Here is a 15,826-nt window from a genome sequence, read left to right as displayed (position 1 = left end):
GTAGAAGTCTAGATTTAGTTGTACAAAGTTTAACAAAAATATATCTAATTCAGTATTTTCTCACTACTATAAATTTGGAGATCACTTAGATAATTGCCAATAACTTTAAAATGGAGGGAAAATCGACCAAAGTGGATGTGATATTCTGAAAGAGAATAAAATTTACTAAAAAATAACTACTATGCATTTCTTGAAAATGCTTAATAAAGAGAGCCAAAAGCTGGCTACAAATAGAAACTTGAAAACAGAAACTTGAAAAACCCATTTTTTTATGTATTTTTGTTATTTTTACTTTTTTACCACAAAGATTTAATAAAATCACACTTTCATAATTATTGGCAAATCTACAAGAGTTGGGCTTTCCAATGACCCATTAATTAACAAAATTATAGAATAGATAGATGATGCATATAAGTCAAGAGATTCCACAACTAAAAATTATTGTAATGACCAGCCCTGTATGCCTTTAACCAAGGACAAATTTCAACATAAAAATAATTTTATGTTAAATGAAGGTTTATGACTAATTTTAAAATAGTCAGATTTCATTTAGTGATTCATAAAATTTAAAACCAAACATTTACCGAGTAATTAGAGACCAGAAAGAACTTAGTCGAACGTATTAACAACTCGAGATATAAATCTTTTAATAAAATAACAACTGATTTTTAATAAGTTAACTTTAATATTGTGTTAGGGTCCGTAGCTCGACTCTAACTCGTCCATATTTGATGATCAATAGCTCAAATGAAAGCTCATACATCACTGAGTATTTTAAGACTAGAACGAACTGCAAGCGTTAATAAGGACTGGAGATACAAGAAAAACAATCTTTAAAAGTGTTCTAAGTTCTAAACGTCCGTAAGAAATGTATAAGGGAGAGTTTTCATTTGAATATACCTTCCAAACAAAAAAAATATATTTAAAAACTGTTTTCAGCATTGAAATCAGCATGAAAATCTAGTTCATAATGATGTGTCACAACACGAACATTGCATTAAAAATTTTATTAACATCCAATATGGTGGATCCAAGATGGGGGCCGAAAACACCAGCTAGGCCACTCTTTCAGACAAAACACCCGGTAGTACACGATTCTATATGTCATTACCATAGCTAAAATACCGTATCAGCAGACCTGTTTACTAAGTGAATTTAAAATGCTTCAATCTATCTATCTATATATTAATAGGCAAGCATGTTTCTTTAAAACCTTTTTTCTCAGCTCGTGTGCATCGTAGGGAAAATCTACGCATACTGTTAGAAAGCTATTTTCCTGTAGGTGTGCAGAATCCCTTTATAAATTAAAATAGGCTCAAAAATAAGCACAAAAAATGAATTTAAAATTTTGAAAAATTTAACATGGATATTATGAGTTGCCATGCTGGTGACGAAATAACAACGAAATATAAACAGAAAATCAAAACAAATGGAAGAAACTCCAATCACATGTTCTATTCAAAGTGTGGAATGAAAATAAAGAAGTCTGTACATTAAATATTTTTGGTCGAGTTTCGACCACTGGACGACCTCTAGTAAATAATTAAATTGGAGCCACACATCAACATTTCTCAACGTATGTTCAAGCATGCAAAACTATTGACCATAAGAATAACATGGGAAGTGAGTATGCAGATTTGCTGAGCCACATGCCAATTTGTATTAAGATATGTTGAGAAATAAGCGAGATATACAATTTTGAATTTTTCCCCATAAGGATAACATGGGGACAATGTTCTGTGTTTACCACATGCAATATCTCGGTAACCAATGGACATTGAGCAATGATTCAGGAAAACAAATTGTTTGCTTTTTCGAGCTGAATCCATTGGCGTTAACTAAAATCTGATTATTTTACTCTGGAAAGAGTTATTATTAATTTTATTAATAGATGTCACACATGGTGGCTATCTTGGATTTACGACGTCATAAAAACCAAACAGCGCAATTTGAAGGTAAACACCCGGTACTACACCATTATGTGACATATAATAAAGAGATTCCACATAGTCACACCTTACCTTCACAAAAAACCCAAGGAAGTTAGAAATGTGCAGTTTGCTCCTGGACTAGTAGGAACAATTTAGACATTTATGTATCTTACATAGTAAGATTTGTGAGACTATACTATAACACTTATCTGAAAAATCTGAAATTTGAAGAAAGAAGCTACAGTACAAATTTAAAGTTTTAATCATTAAATATGCGGTAATCTGTCAGAAACTTGACCCATTGCCACAGTGTCTCAAGTGTAGCTCGTCCCCACATTGCGCGACAAGTTAGGCGTTAGCGAGTTTAATAGGGATTGCATAGAACTTCTGTTTTGCTTGGTTTTACATTAGGTGGAAGAGGAGGATACAGACTTTCCTATTTTGACTTTAATTTTGGTAAAAATATGGACATATCATATTGAAATGCTGTGATGGAAAACAAAAGGACGTACTTAAAAAGGATGTAGGTTAAAAAAATTAATAAAGAAATAACATCCCAGTGTCAGTGGTATAACTCTGAAAAAGCTTAGGTCTGAAGAGTCTCTAATCTATAGTTTAAGGTAAAAAGACATTACGAAATAAGAATTGTTACAAAATTACCTTCTGGTTTTGGAGGGTGGATACATATTTTTCAGTCTTTCGAGCAAGGTAAGGTAAACCTACAAGACAAAATAGAGACCAACACCTAGTCTTTGTTGACATTTTGCAGTTCCCCTCAACTCGGTAAATTCCATAAAATGACTCAGCAAAAGATGCATCTGAAAACAATCAACGCAACAGTTTTATAGAAACAGTTGGACTCTCTTCACATTATCTAGATTGGTAATAGTCTGTTTATAAATTGCATTTTATGAATGTGATACAAAAAAATAAGTTAGGTATGCAATGTGATTATAAGGGAAAATACCCCCGCCACAGCAAACCTGCAGACTAAGCGAATTTCCATTGACCTGATTGGATTTACACTAAAATGCCTCCATAAAAATAGCACATTTATTTTCTATTTAAATAGAATTAGTTTAACAAGTACCTTAGGTTTGCTGCAACAGGGAGGGTAAAAAAGATTTTTTATAAAATGATAATAGTTTAGTAAGAAATAAAAGTATTTTCAAAATCGATCAAAATATGTTCATAAACAAGCAAACTACAACAGTTGACTTATTCTCCATAAGAATAACATGGGAATTTTAAAATTACAATTTTTTTGAATTTTCTCCGTAACAATTAGGCGCATAATAACGCTTCAATATACTAAATTATTTGTTTTTTTTTAGCTCTACAAAGTGGTTTAAAAAGAAATTGTGAAATTTTGTGTTTTTAGCGGCAAAAATGGGAAAAACCTATTTTTACCCCATAAAACCCCCCATAAACCCCCGTTCCCATAGTCCGATCATGCTGGTTCGCGAACTCATTCAAGTTTATCCCGCCTTACACCTTCAAACCAAATTTTATCAAAATCGGACAAAAATTACTCAAGTTATCGTGCGGATGGACACATATATATATGTGAATGGTGTTTTTGGCCTCTGGGGACATCAAAATGAAAAATTAAATCGGTCCCGGGCTTAGGTCTTACCATGAGACCTACGGTAATAGCTACTTCCCTATAGGGAAATTCGCTAAAAGGTGTTATTACTTAATCATAGTGTAAATTATAAAGTCTTACACACGCAGTACTATCACTATGGTTCGAGCTACTGTTGTAATAACAATTTCTTTCATATTTCCATCTCTTAGCACATAACCCCTGTTGTATGTAGCCTATGAAAGGCCGTATACAAAAAGACTTCCCGTATCTAAGGCAAGAGCGGTCCAAGCCAAATATTCTGGGGGGAGGGGGGGTCACCAAGAGGATTGTGGGTATGGAATACTCCAAAGGAAGGAAAGAGGGGGTCCGTTTTGATCTTTACACCTGTTGTATAAAATAGTTATACATCCACCAACGCTTTTAGAAACAAAATTCAACCTTTATGACCTTAATAGAAACGTTTATGGCTTTTAAATCTGGTAAGTAGTGGAAATCGTCATTTTAGTTTTGATTAGTTTTAAATATTGTGTAGGCTGATATTAAAAACTTACAACATTTTATAATATTATTTTCACATACATGTTTTATTTACAGTGTGGGGTGAAAATAGAGAAGCGTGCACAATATATACTTTTGGTCAAGTTTTCGACCACGGGGCGAGCTCTAGTAATTAAAAAACCGAAGTAAAGAAGGCCAGTTTTCATGAATGTGAAGAAATACCTAGGCCCTAATCAAGTTCCATGATTCCACGGCAACAAGATCCAATGCAAGTTCCAGTACTTCCGTAACAACACGTTCCAATGCGAGTTCCGTACTTCCGCTACAACAACTTCCAATGCACTTTCCCGCACTTCAGCGACAATAGAATAAGTCAGACTACCAGCTGAAGAGAACACAGAACCACCACCACCATTATGCTAAATTGCAGGCCAATCCAACCAGTAATTAATGTGTGATTGAGCCTCAAACAAGCAAATTTCAGCTTTATAATATAATAATAGTTATAAATATAATGTACAATATGCTACTTTAAGGACCTTTGGTGTTTAAGTAATGAAGTTGGACGATGCTATGTAGTGCTAAAAATACCTCTTCACACCATTCGTTTAACCAGCTGTACTTTGGTGGATTTTTTGTAGCAAGAAACTGAAACAAAAAAAATTTTAACTAAACACAAAATAACTTATCTTGTGCTATAAGAAGCATTTGTAATTAAAACAGTTTGAGTGGAGTGATGTTAAGAGTTGCCCAAAAACTTGACAAATTAAATTATATGAGTTAGTTACAATATTTTTTAATGTGCATTAGCTTCACTTATACCATAGATAAAAGGAGTATACACAGATACCCCACGCAATGCTAATATGTGTTGACAATTTTTGGCCCAAAAACCGACTAGATCCTAGGCGGCGCTAGTCTTGAAACTGACTAAGCGGGGTTGCCATGTCGTGCAACTTAGTCGATCGACCGGCCAATTCAGCCGGCTGGGAAATATTCCCTCACCTCACACCCGCAACGGTTATACATACAGAGGACGAGCACTTCAATCTCTTTTGTTGCTCTGTCCAGTGTTGAGCTTCAATGAAATGTGTTTTCTTCTGAAAGTTTTAAAGTCTTTGTGTGATAAACATAACATTAATTGCAGTGGCGTAACAAATTTGTACGGGCCCCCCTGCAAACTTATTTTTTGGGCCCCCCCTCTCAGGAGTTATTTTTAGACCACCGATACAACATAATCAAACGCCCTCCCCCTCCCCCCAGAGTTATTTTTGGACCACCGATACAATGATCAAACAGATTAATCATAAAAAGAGTGGTAAATAAATTATGAAAAAAATATTAAATTAAAAATTTAAATATTAAATTATGGGCTATGTTCCATAAAAGGATGTATAAAGTATTATAGTCGTGGTTTGATGAAAGGGTTACATCACTTCATAATTATATAAATATTAGTGATTGTAAATAGTTTTGAAATCAAATTTAAAAAACCCTTTTTTCCATCGTCTATCAGAATGTTTATACTGTATCAAGGAGGTTAAAAATTTTACATTTAATTTATCACACATGTTATCATTTTTTATTACCCTGATAATTAGACTAATTTGTTAATTACAAGGCAAAAATGTGGTTCGAATTCCCCTATTAACCCCCTTAGGCCCCTTAGTTGCCTTTTGATGTATTGGCTATTAATTAACATCTGTGTCTGAGGAATATGTCGGCCTTAGTCCCTTTCAAAACTAAAAGGTTGGGCCACTCATCCTACACCCATCTCCATTAATTCTTGGCTTAAAATACCTACATTGGTATGGTCACCATTTCAAAGTAAAGTATTAAAGGCAATCAATCAATTATTAAAATGGGGACGCCACTATGTGCGTATTTTAACCCAAATATGAATGAAGGATGAGAAAGTGTTAATTTATTAGGTTAGTTTAATCTTTGGTTATAATTATCTCATACACTAAAAGCTGGTTAATTTAATAGATTAACGTACTTTTATCACAGGCTAAAATAGCCTATTGCATTTTTTATTTTATCTTTGTATGGATTTCAAGCGTCTTATTATGTTGTAAGTGTTTATCTTACAACAAATGTCTTTAGTATTGGTTAATTGTGAGGTAAAATAAGATATGGGCTAACAAACACAGTCAGTAGAGTAGCAGTATATTGTATTTAACAAAATGCAATCAATATTAGGACAAAACTAAAATGTAAAATAATATAAAAACAATATTAAAAGCCCCATCCAACGTTCATGACTACAGGCTCTAAAGTAACAAAATGTTTGCAGACGACATAAGCAGTGTACGAAATCACCGAGAAGTAAAATATTTCTCGGTGACGAAAGTAAGATTGCATAATAATCAAAAACCCACGTTATAACACTTTAAATTTGTTACCCTAGTTCGTTATCACTGAAGAGGCCTAACGAAATTAAACGATAACTGATAACAACATATTATTAATAACATCAATGTTATTACTTGTTCAATACAATTATTGAATGATTTATAATACGTTTAAATAAGAACGAACTCCAATTTTTCGGCCTCCATTTGTCTCACGGGCCTCTCTGCTCGCCGTTTCCCGCTCACCGGTTCGCGGGCCCCTTCAGCTCCCGGGCCCCCCCGCATCGCGGGCCCTGCGGGCCCTTCTGTTACGCCACTGATTAATTGGATGGAATTAATGGAATATTGTTGTACCAAAAACTAAAATACCCCCGCTGCAGCAAACCTGCCGACTTAGCAAATTTCCATTTGCCTAAATTGATTTTTAATTAATCTATTAAATTAACATTTATGTTTAACGAGTACCTAGGTTAGCTGCTACAGGGAAACTAATAAAGTGTGTTTTTTTATGAAAATATAAATAGCTTTGTATGAAATAAATAAATCCGCCAAGTTTGATCAAAATATATCCATAAACAAGCCAACTACAACATATGTCCATAAGAATAACATAGGAATTTTAAATTAAATATTTTTTGAATTTTCACCGTAACCAATCACTGTAAAAAAACACTTTGATATACTAAATTATTTGTTTTTTTAAGCTCTTTAAAAAGATCTGGAGAAAAATTTGTAAATTTTGTGTTTTAAGGGTAAAAAATGAGAAAACCCCATTTTTACCCCATAAAACCCCCCGTTAACCCCATTCCCATGGTCCGATCATGCTGGTTATCAAACGTGGAGGATTTTTTTTATATTTTAACATCCCAAACAGAGAATAAGTTGTGCTTCACTATACAGGGTGTCTTGTAACCATATGAACAAACTTTGTCACGTTATTCAGCGAGTCAAAGGAAACAAAAAATATACTTGTGTAAAGTATAAAAAAAAACTTTTGAACGGTTAAAAATTGTGTACCTATTTTTAAATATTTTAAGCCAAATGCCATGAAAACCATTAATTTTATAACACAGGACATGTAAAAGTTAGTAAATTTTATGCCAATTACAACGATATCCTATAAGCTAAAGTTTGGACAAAGAATAACTGAGAAATTAATTTTCATTTATTGCCATATCTACAGTTTTCTCTATTTAAACAATGTTAAAAAGTATTTTTGTCAATTAGTGTATAGTCACTATTCATTATAATCAATCTTCAATACGAATTTGTAACCAAACCAATCAGATGCAAATGGTCCATAATTAACACAATTATTGAAGGGGGAATTGTTTTGGATATGGCTAATATCTGGTCTTTTATCAAACGAAAGTGAGATGAGACCCACAAACTGGCTACATGTTTCAATAAAGATGTAAACAAACAAAATATAATAAAAGTGAGGAAAATAACATTTGGAGGAAAAAGAAATGGTATGAACGCATTTGAGTGATAGAGGAAGGGTCATGAAAAGCAAAAGTCACAGTTCCAATTATTACTATGAAATAATCTACCTAGACCATTTTAATTCATTTCAATTTTAATTTAATGGAACCCTACAACCATAAAATATTACTCAATGTGGCTAATAAAACTGTTGATTTTGTATAATACTTATTTACTTCCCTAAAACTTCATCACGATCGTATAGTCATTGAGTAACGCATAAAGGACAAAAGATATGTTAGACAAACATTAGATTTCATATATATAGATAACAACCAAAGCAAACAGAGATACATTTTTTTATACAAAGATAAAGTGGTGTACAAAGATATCCATCTTGACAAATAAAAAAAATGTAATTCTTAGTTTGTTTGGATCTATTACAATAAATAGTTTTATGTTTTGAGCTTTTTAGTGACTTATGTCACTGCATGCCACTAGTTATTCATTAAATTAGTTTAAACATAAATTAGAAGCCATTTACTGCTGATTTTTGTTTACTTTAATACAGCTGATCGTAATTTACAACTAAGCCAGTACGCAATATTAACATTTGGAAGACTTATTTGCCAGTCAATTCTGCTGTTCTTATGGAGAACATTTTACGTTTTATTTAAGTTTGAGTAAACATTTTGGAAATTTAACTATTTTTCCCGGCGTCACGGGATTGAGACCTTTAATTTGACCCCTCTCCCATCCAGAGGTGCCCATCCCCCCCAAACCCAGAGGCGCAAACCCCCCCCAAGCCAAAGGAGTAGTCCCCCCCCCCAATTTATGCTGCCGTCTATTTAAACCTACCCTCCCCTCACCAATTTATCTGACAATTTTCCCTTTACCTCATAAAACAAGCATTTTAAGTATTTAGTAAACTTGAGATACGAAAAACAAACTTTCTGATAATCAAAATTAAATGTTTAATATGAAACGTCATTTAACAATACATCAATATAAATCTAACTAATGGACGAATTAGAAGTTTTCCAATTTACAATTCAGAATCTGTATTGTCAGCCAATATGTGTGCTCAGTATTGCAATAGACAACGTCTTCAAAACGTACAACAATATAGGCCTACTCGGTGAATTACTCTACTCCAACACAGTACTGTAACTGTACAATATATTAGGTGGCGTTAATTTTTACAGGGCTTAAGAATTCAAACAGCTTTAAGTGCATTAATGGACAAAACGGCAAAAACAACACCGAAACACCCCCCCTGTTTTTACATGTGCTTTTATGTTTTTGTGAATTAGTTGCGATTACTTTGGCAAAAAGTATATTATTGTTTCACAATTATAGGCAGGGTCACGAAATAAGACAGACTTGTTGCTCACCATTCCCAGGCTGCCTTCTACAAAAATCGCCGGGCAAAATACCCACACTATCTCTTAATAATTGCCACCAGTACAAAAGGTTTTTGTGACGAAGTAATCTTATCATTCATTTTGATAGCCCCAGGATTGCCTGTTATGACTAATAATGGTAGAAACGCATCTTGTCAGACAATCCGTTTGTACACTAAACACGAAACGATAACAGATAGGCCTATCAATTCACGCGTGTATAATATATTGCCGCGGGCAGGACTGGAAGTAAACTGAATCAGGTAATGACGGAAAGACGTGGTCTCTGGATTGGTGTTTGTGTTATCAAAAGCTGAAATTGGACTAATTCTAGTGACGGAGGAGAGTGTTGAAAATATAATGGAATTCATAATTCATTTTTCCATTCAAAATTATTGACAATAATAAAAAATTTATAATTATGCTGGATGGTCTCGAAATTCTACATTACTGCAGAAAAGGAAATTTATTAAATACTTTGAGGAGTTTGAAATATACATAAAACTATTGACAGCACAAAATTGTTTAGTGAAAACACTCAATTAATTATGAATCCCATTATATTTTCAATACTCTTCTCAGTCACTACAATAGTCCAATATCAGCTGTTGAAAACGCAGACGACAATCCAGAGACCACGTCGGTCCGTCATAACCTGAACCTGATTCTGTTTACTTTACTTCAGTCCTGCCGACGGCAATGTACGAATTGACAGGCCTATCTGTAATCGTTTCGTGTTTTGTATTAAATGTTTGTCGTATTCTGACGACACCTCCAGAAGTGGAACTTTTTTTTAAATCCTGACAATGGTGGAGTTAAAGAACCACCAAAACATATGTAGCAAGTTAAATTCGACACTGGTATATTAAGGATTGCCTGGCAAGGTCCGTTTTTACCATTCAGAAGCTATCTTAATTACGAACCGCAAAATGTTGTTGGTGGTGATAGTGAGCTACTTAGAAACACTTTTTCGGGCTGCTTATACAAAATTATACATTCATTATGACAGCTAGCAAAAAAATATCCCCCCCAAAAATCTCAAAATAAGTTCCCCCCCAAAAATTCCTGTGGCGCAAACGCGCCACAGTACCCCCCCTCTGGGCACCCCTGCTCCCATCGTTCTACAACTTCCCAGTCGGCCACAATTTTGACGCAAAGAATCGGCTTACGTAATTAATTGAGCGGAGCGAGCGAAGCTCTTATACATTGACTCTTATGCATTTCGTAATACGCAAACTCCTCCTAGACGGCTGAAGCAATCGTTTTTAAATTTTGTATGGAGATAAAGACCATATCGGTGAGTGCCAACATCTATATGGCGTCAAACAAATCTCTTAGGAATCCGCCCCACGGTCCCTCATAGTTTCAATGTAATCCTTATGGAAGCAGTATTTGACACATAAACAACAATGGCAATAACAAACAACAACAACACAATAACAATGGCATAAGATCAGCTGGTGACTTTTGAATGAAGTAGATCAAGAAATACTTAACTCATTCATTTATTTAACTAATAACAATAACGACCTATTGTCTTTTTTAATTGCCATTCCAAAATTCAATAATTTTTCTATTTTCTATTTGACAGCAACTTAGCAGACGCACAGGTAGCACTGCCTATGTCTGCCAGTTCCTTTATTTTATTGTTCTATATATTTTGGCTTTATTAAAACTCGTGTATATATTTTTAGTGACAAAAGTCTCTGTCTAATATACTTTATTTAGTTATAATCACAGTTTGTAGCCAATGTTTTTTGGAATAAACAATATTAGCGAATTTCCCTATAGGGAAGTAGCTATTACCGTAGGTGGCACGGTAAGACCTAGACCCGGGACCGATTTACTTTTTCATTTTGATGTCCCCAGAGGCCAAAAACACTATTCGTTCAAATTTTTATATATGTATATCTAAATATATAAAAGGCAAAGCCCTCACTGACACACTCACTCACTCACTCATCACTAATTCTCCCACTTCCCATTTACCTAGGAGGCTGAAATTTGGTACACCGATTCTTTAGGCATTAAATAGGAAAACTAAGTTGTTTTTATTCTGATCGGACTCTCGGGCTCCGCCCCAGTGGCTCTGGAGTTTCCCATGTTAACCTTATGATTTTTCATATTTAAAAGGAATTAATGAATCTTATCAGCTGTTTCAATTAAACAAGTTGGTTCTGTTCTATGATGTTCAATAGCTTTAAAGTTACAAGGATTGCCAACAGGGTGCAGCACTATTATTATTTTATTAATTTATGACAACAGCTAATTTGCAACCAAAAGGTGAGTGAGCGTAGCGAACGAACTTCAACCTGGAGGCGAGTTAGCGTAGCGAACGAGCTAACCTGAAGGCAAGTGAGCGCAGCGAACGAGCTCCAACCTAAAGGTGAGTGAGCATAGCGAACGCACTTCAACCAGGACGTTCGCGTTTGAGTCATGCGAACGAGCTCATCTTGAAAATTAAGAAGTTAAACGGGGCAAAGCCCGCGGGTACAGCTAGTTATATATATATATATATAGACTTATATATATATATATATATATATATATATACGTCCGTGAACGCGATAACTTGAGTAATTTTTGTCCGATTTTGATGAAATTTGGTTTAAAGGTGTAAAGCGGGATAAACTTGAATGAGTTCGCGAACCAGCACGATCGGACCATGGGAACGGGGCTTTATGGGGGGTTTTATGGGGTAAAAATTGGTTTTTCTCACTTTTGACCCTCAAAACACAAAATTTCCCGATTTCTCTTTAGACCTTTTTAAAGAGCTTAAAAAAATAAATAATTTAGTATGTAAAAGTATTTTTGTTTGATTATTAGTAACAGAGAAAATAAAAAAAATTGTAAATTTAAAATTCCCATGTTAATCTTATGGAGAATATTGTCAAATGTTGTAGTTAGCTTGTTTATGGATATATTTTGATCAAACTTGGCAAATTTATTTATTTTGTACTAAGCTATCAATATTTTACTCAAAAACACACTTTATTAGTTTCCTTGTAGCAGCAAACCTAGGTACTCGTTAAACCTAATGTTATTAAAATATATTTAACTGAAAATCAATTCAGACAAATGGAAATTCGCTTAGTCGGCAGGTTTGCTGCGGCGGGGGTATATATATATATAGACTTATATATATATACGTCCGTGAACGCGATAACTTGAGTAATTTTTGTCCGATTTTGATGAAATTTGGTTTAAAGGTGTAAAGCGGGATAAACTTGAATGAGTTCGCGAACCAGCACGATCGGACCATGGGAACGGGGCTTTACGGGGGGTTTTATGGGGTAAAAATTGGTTTTTCTCACTTTTGACCCTCAAAACACAAAATTTCCCAATTTCTCTTTAGACCTTTTTAAAGAGCTTAAAAAAACAAATAATTTAGTATATAAAAGTATTTTTGTTCGATTATTAGTAACGGAGAACATTAAAAAAATTGTAAATTTAAAATTCCCATGTTATTCTTATGGAGAATATTGTCAAATGTTGTAGTTTGCTTGTTTATGAATATATTTTGATTAAACTTGGCAAATTTATTTATTTTGTACTAAGCTATCAATATTTTACTCAAAAACACACTTTATTAGTTTCCTTGTAGCAGCAAACCTAGGTACTCACTAAACCTAATGTTATTAAAATATATTTAACTGAAAATCAATTCAGGCAAATGGAAATTCGCTTAGTCGGCAGGTTTGCTGCAGCGGGGGTATTTATTCATTCATTCATTCATTCAAAATAGCTGATAGCATTATTCCATGGATATTAGAACAAAAACGGTATAGATCATAAATAATAATATAATCAAATGACGACACTAGCCTAAATCGTATACTAATAACCTTAACATCTTGTTTGGACGTTTATTGATAGTTCCATTTTAAATAATAATACCCCCGCTGCAGCAAACCTGCCGACTAAGCGAATTTCCATTTGTCTGAATTGATTTTCAGTTAAATATATTTTAATAACATTAGGTTTAGCGAGTACCTAGGTTTGCTGCTACAAGGAAACTAATAAAGTGTGTTTTTGAGTAAAATATTGATAGCTTAGTACAAAATAAATAAATTTGCCAAGTTTGATCAAAATATATTCATAAACAAGCAAACTACAACATTTGACAATATTCTCCATAAGAATAACATGGGAATTTTAAATTTACAATTTTTTTAATGTTCTCCGTTACTAATAATCGAACAAAAATACTTTTATATACTAAATTATTTGTTTTTTTAAGCTTTTTAAAAAGGTCTAAAGAGAAATTGGGAAATTTTGTGTTTTGAGGGTCAAAAGTGAGAAAAACCAATTTTTACCCCATAAAACCCCCCGTAAAGCCCCGTTCCCATGGTCCGATCGTGCTGGTTCGCGAACTCATTCAAGTTTATCCCGCTTTACACCTTTAAACCAAATTTCATCAAAATCGGACAAAAATTACTCAAGTTATCGCGTTCACGGACGTATATATATATAAGTCTATATATATATATACCCCCGCCGCAGCAAACCTGCCGACTAAGCGAATTTCCATTTGTCTGAATTGATTTTCAGTTAAATATATTTTAATAACATTAGGTTTAACGAGTACCTAGGTTTGCTGCTACAAGGAAACTAATAAAGTGTGTTTTTGAGTAAAATATTGATAGCTTAGTACAAAATAAATAAATTTGCCAAGTTTGATCAAAATATATCCATAAACAAGCTAACTACAACATTTGACAATATTCTCCATAAGATTAACATGGGAATTTTAAATTTACAATTTTTTTTATTTTCTCTGTTACTAATAATCAAACAAAAATACTTTTACATACTAAATTATTTATTTTTTTAAGCTCTTTAAAAAGGTCTAAAGAGAAATCGGGAAATTTTGTGTTTTGAGGGTCAAAAGTGAGAAAAACCAATTTTTACCCCATAAAACCCCCCATAAAGCCCCGTTCCCATGGTCCGATCGTGCTGGTTCGCGAACTCATTCAAGTTTATCCCGCTTTACACCTTTAAACCAAATTTCATCAAAATCGGACAAAAATTACTCAAGTTATCGCGTTCACGGACGTATATATATATATATATATATATAAGTCTATATACAGAGTGACAAAAAAGTCTGGAAACGGTTTAATATCTTTTTAACTAAATTCGTTAGAAAATTCAAACCTTTTACATAAACTTATATGTATGAAAACTACTTTTTGCAATCATTGCCATTATTTGACCTTCACCAGGGGACGGCCCACGAGGAGTAGGTACATAATCTTTCATGTAAGCATAGGTTGATATGCACATCATTTTAAAGGTCTGGTCAAGTGGAGTTCATTGCCGAAAACCGCGTCAAAAAAGGTTCATCTGTTACAAAATGGCGGCAGGTCAAAGTTGTTGCGGAATATACCTGCAGAGGCCTTAGTATTGGTAAATACTCATAGTCAACATTAGCAGGGAAATCTGAAACCCGGTTAAATTTGTTTTGAAGATTGAATACTATTATTCTATGAGCTAGTTGACTTTAAAATACAGTTTAAGCTCTCAAACTAATGTTTAATACGAGTATTTGCCCATACTAAGGCCTGTGCAGGTATATTTCACAAGAACTTTGGACAGCTGCCATTTTGTAACGGATGAACCTTTTTGGACGCGGTTTCCGGCAATGAACTCCACTTGACCAGACCTTTAAAATGATGTGCATATCAACCTATGCTTACATTAAAGATTATGTACCTACTCCTTGTGGGCCGTCCCCTGGTGAAGGTCAAATAATCGCAATGATTGCAAAAAGTAGTTTTCATACATATAATTTGATGTAAAATGTTTGAATTTTCTAACGAATTTAGTTAAAAAGATATTAAACCGTTTCCAGACTTTTTTGTCACCCTGTATATATATATATATATATATAAGTCTATATATATATATATATATATATATATATATATATATATACATATATAAAAATTTGAACGAATAGCGTTTTTGGCCTCTGGGGACATCAAAATGAAAAAGTAAATCGGTCCCGGGTCTAGGTCTTACCGTGCCACCTACGGTAATAGCTACTTCCCTATAGGGAAATTCGCTAATATATATATATACATATATAAAAATTTGAACGAATAGTGTTTTTGGCCTCTGGGGACATCAAAATGAAAAAGTAAATCGGTCCCGGGTCTAGGTCTTACCGTGCCACCTACGGTAATAGCTACTTCCCTATAGGGAAATTCGCTAAAACAAACATGTTTGCTTTGAGTCCATCCAACTAAATTAACAGTTGAAGTTGTGTTTGAAGGCTTGTTCTAGGTTTACTTAGGGAAACCTTATGTAATATTTTTAGTACCCCTATTAGCAATGAATTGGTTTGTGAATTAGTATATAATTTAAAAAAATTGGGTTTTCTTTTCCGAGTTTGTTTGGCTCTCTACCCGACCAATTTTCATAATAGGGGTCTCAAATTGAAGGTATGCACGCACAGATTTCACATCAAGCATCGGCATATATTTATCTACAGTTCCACTCGGCTTATACGTAAACAAAATTTGCTCCCTATGTACTTTTTATGGGAGTTAAATTTGGTTTTTCTTTTCCAAGTTCGTTTGGCTCTTCTACACGTCTGATTTTCATGATTGAGGTCTCAAATTG

The 15,826-nt window shown here is 33.8% G+C and overlaps 1 protein-coding gene across 7 annotated transcripts in view; it reads right to left on the bottom strand.

The window, feature by feature from the left end:
- Window positions 1-15,826, bottom strand: part of LOC128982795 (peroxisome assembly protein 12) — a 115,092-nt gene that overhangs the window by 56,675 nt on the left and 42,591 nt on the right. For all 7 annotated transcript variants that reach the window (XM_054401809.1, XM_054401803.1, XM_054401805.1 and 4 more), the window contains 2 exons: window positions 4,557-4,665; window positions 2,592-2,749 (listed from right to left, as the gene is read on the bottom strand). In XM_054401809.1, the coding sequence (XP_054257784.1) occupies window positions 2,592-2,749; window positions 4,557-4,665 (267 nt within the window). The remainder of the gene's footprint in view (window positions 1-2,591; window positions 2,750-4,556; window positions 4,666-15,826) is intronic.

This window comes from Macrosteles quadrilineatus, unplaced genomic scaffold (genome assembly GCF_028750875.1).
Source record: "Macrosteles quadrilineatus isolate MER2022 unplaced genomic scaffold, UCM_ALF_1.0 Scaffold_1__1_contigs__length_201487025, whole genome shotgun sequence".
NCBI lineage: Eukaryota > Metazoa > Arthropoda > Insecta > Hemiptera > Cicadellidae > Macrosteles > Macrosteles quadrilineatus.
Note: the sequence above shows the minus strand (reverse complement) of the source record. Positions and strands in the feature narration are given on the sequence as shown.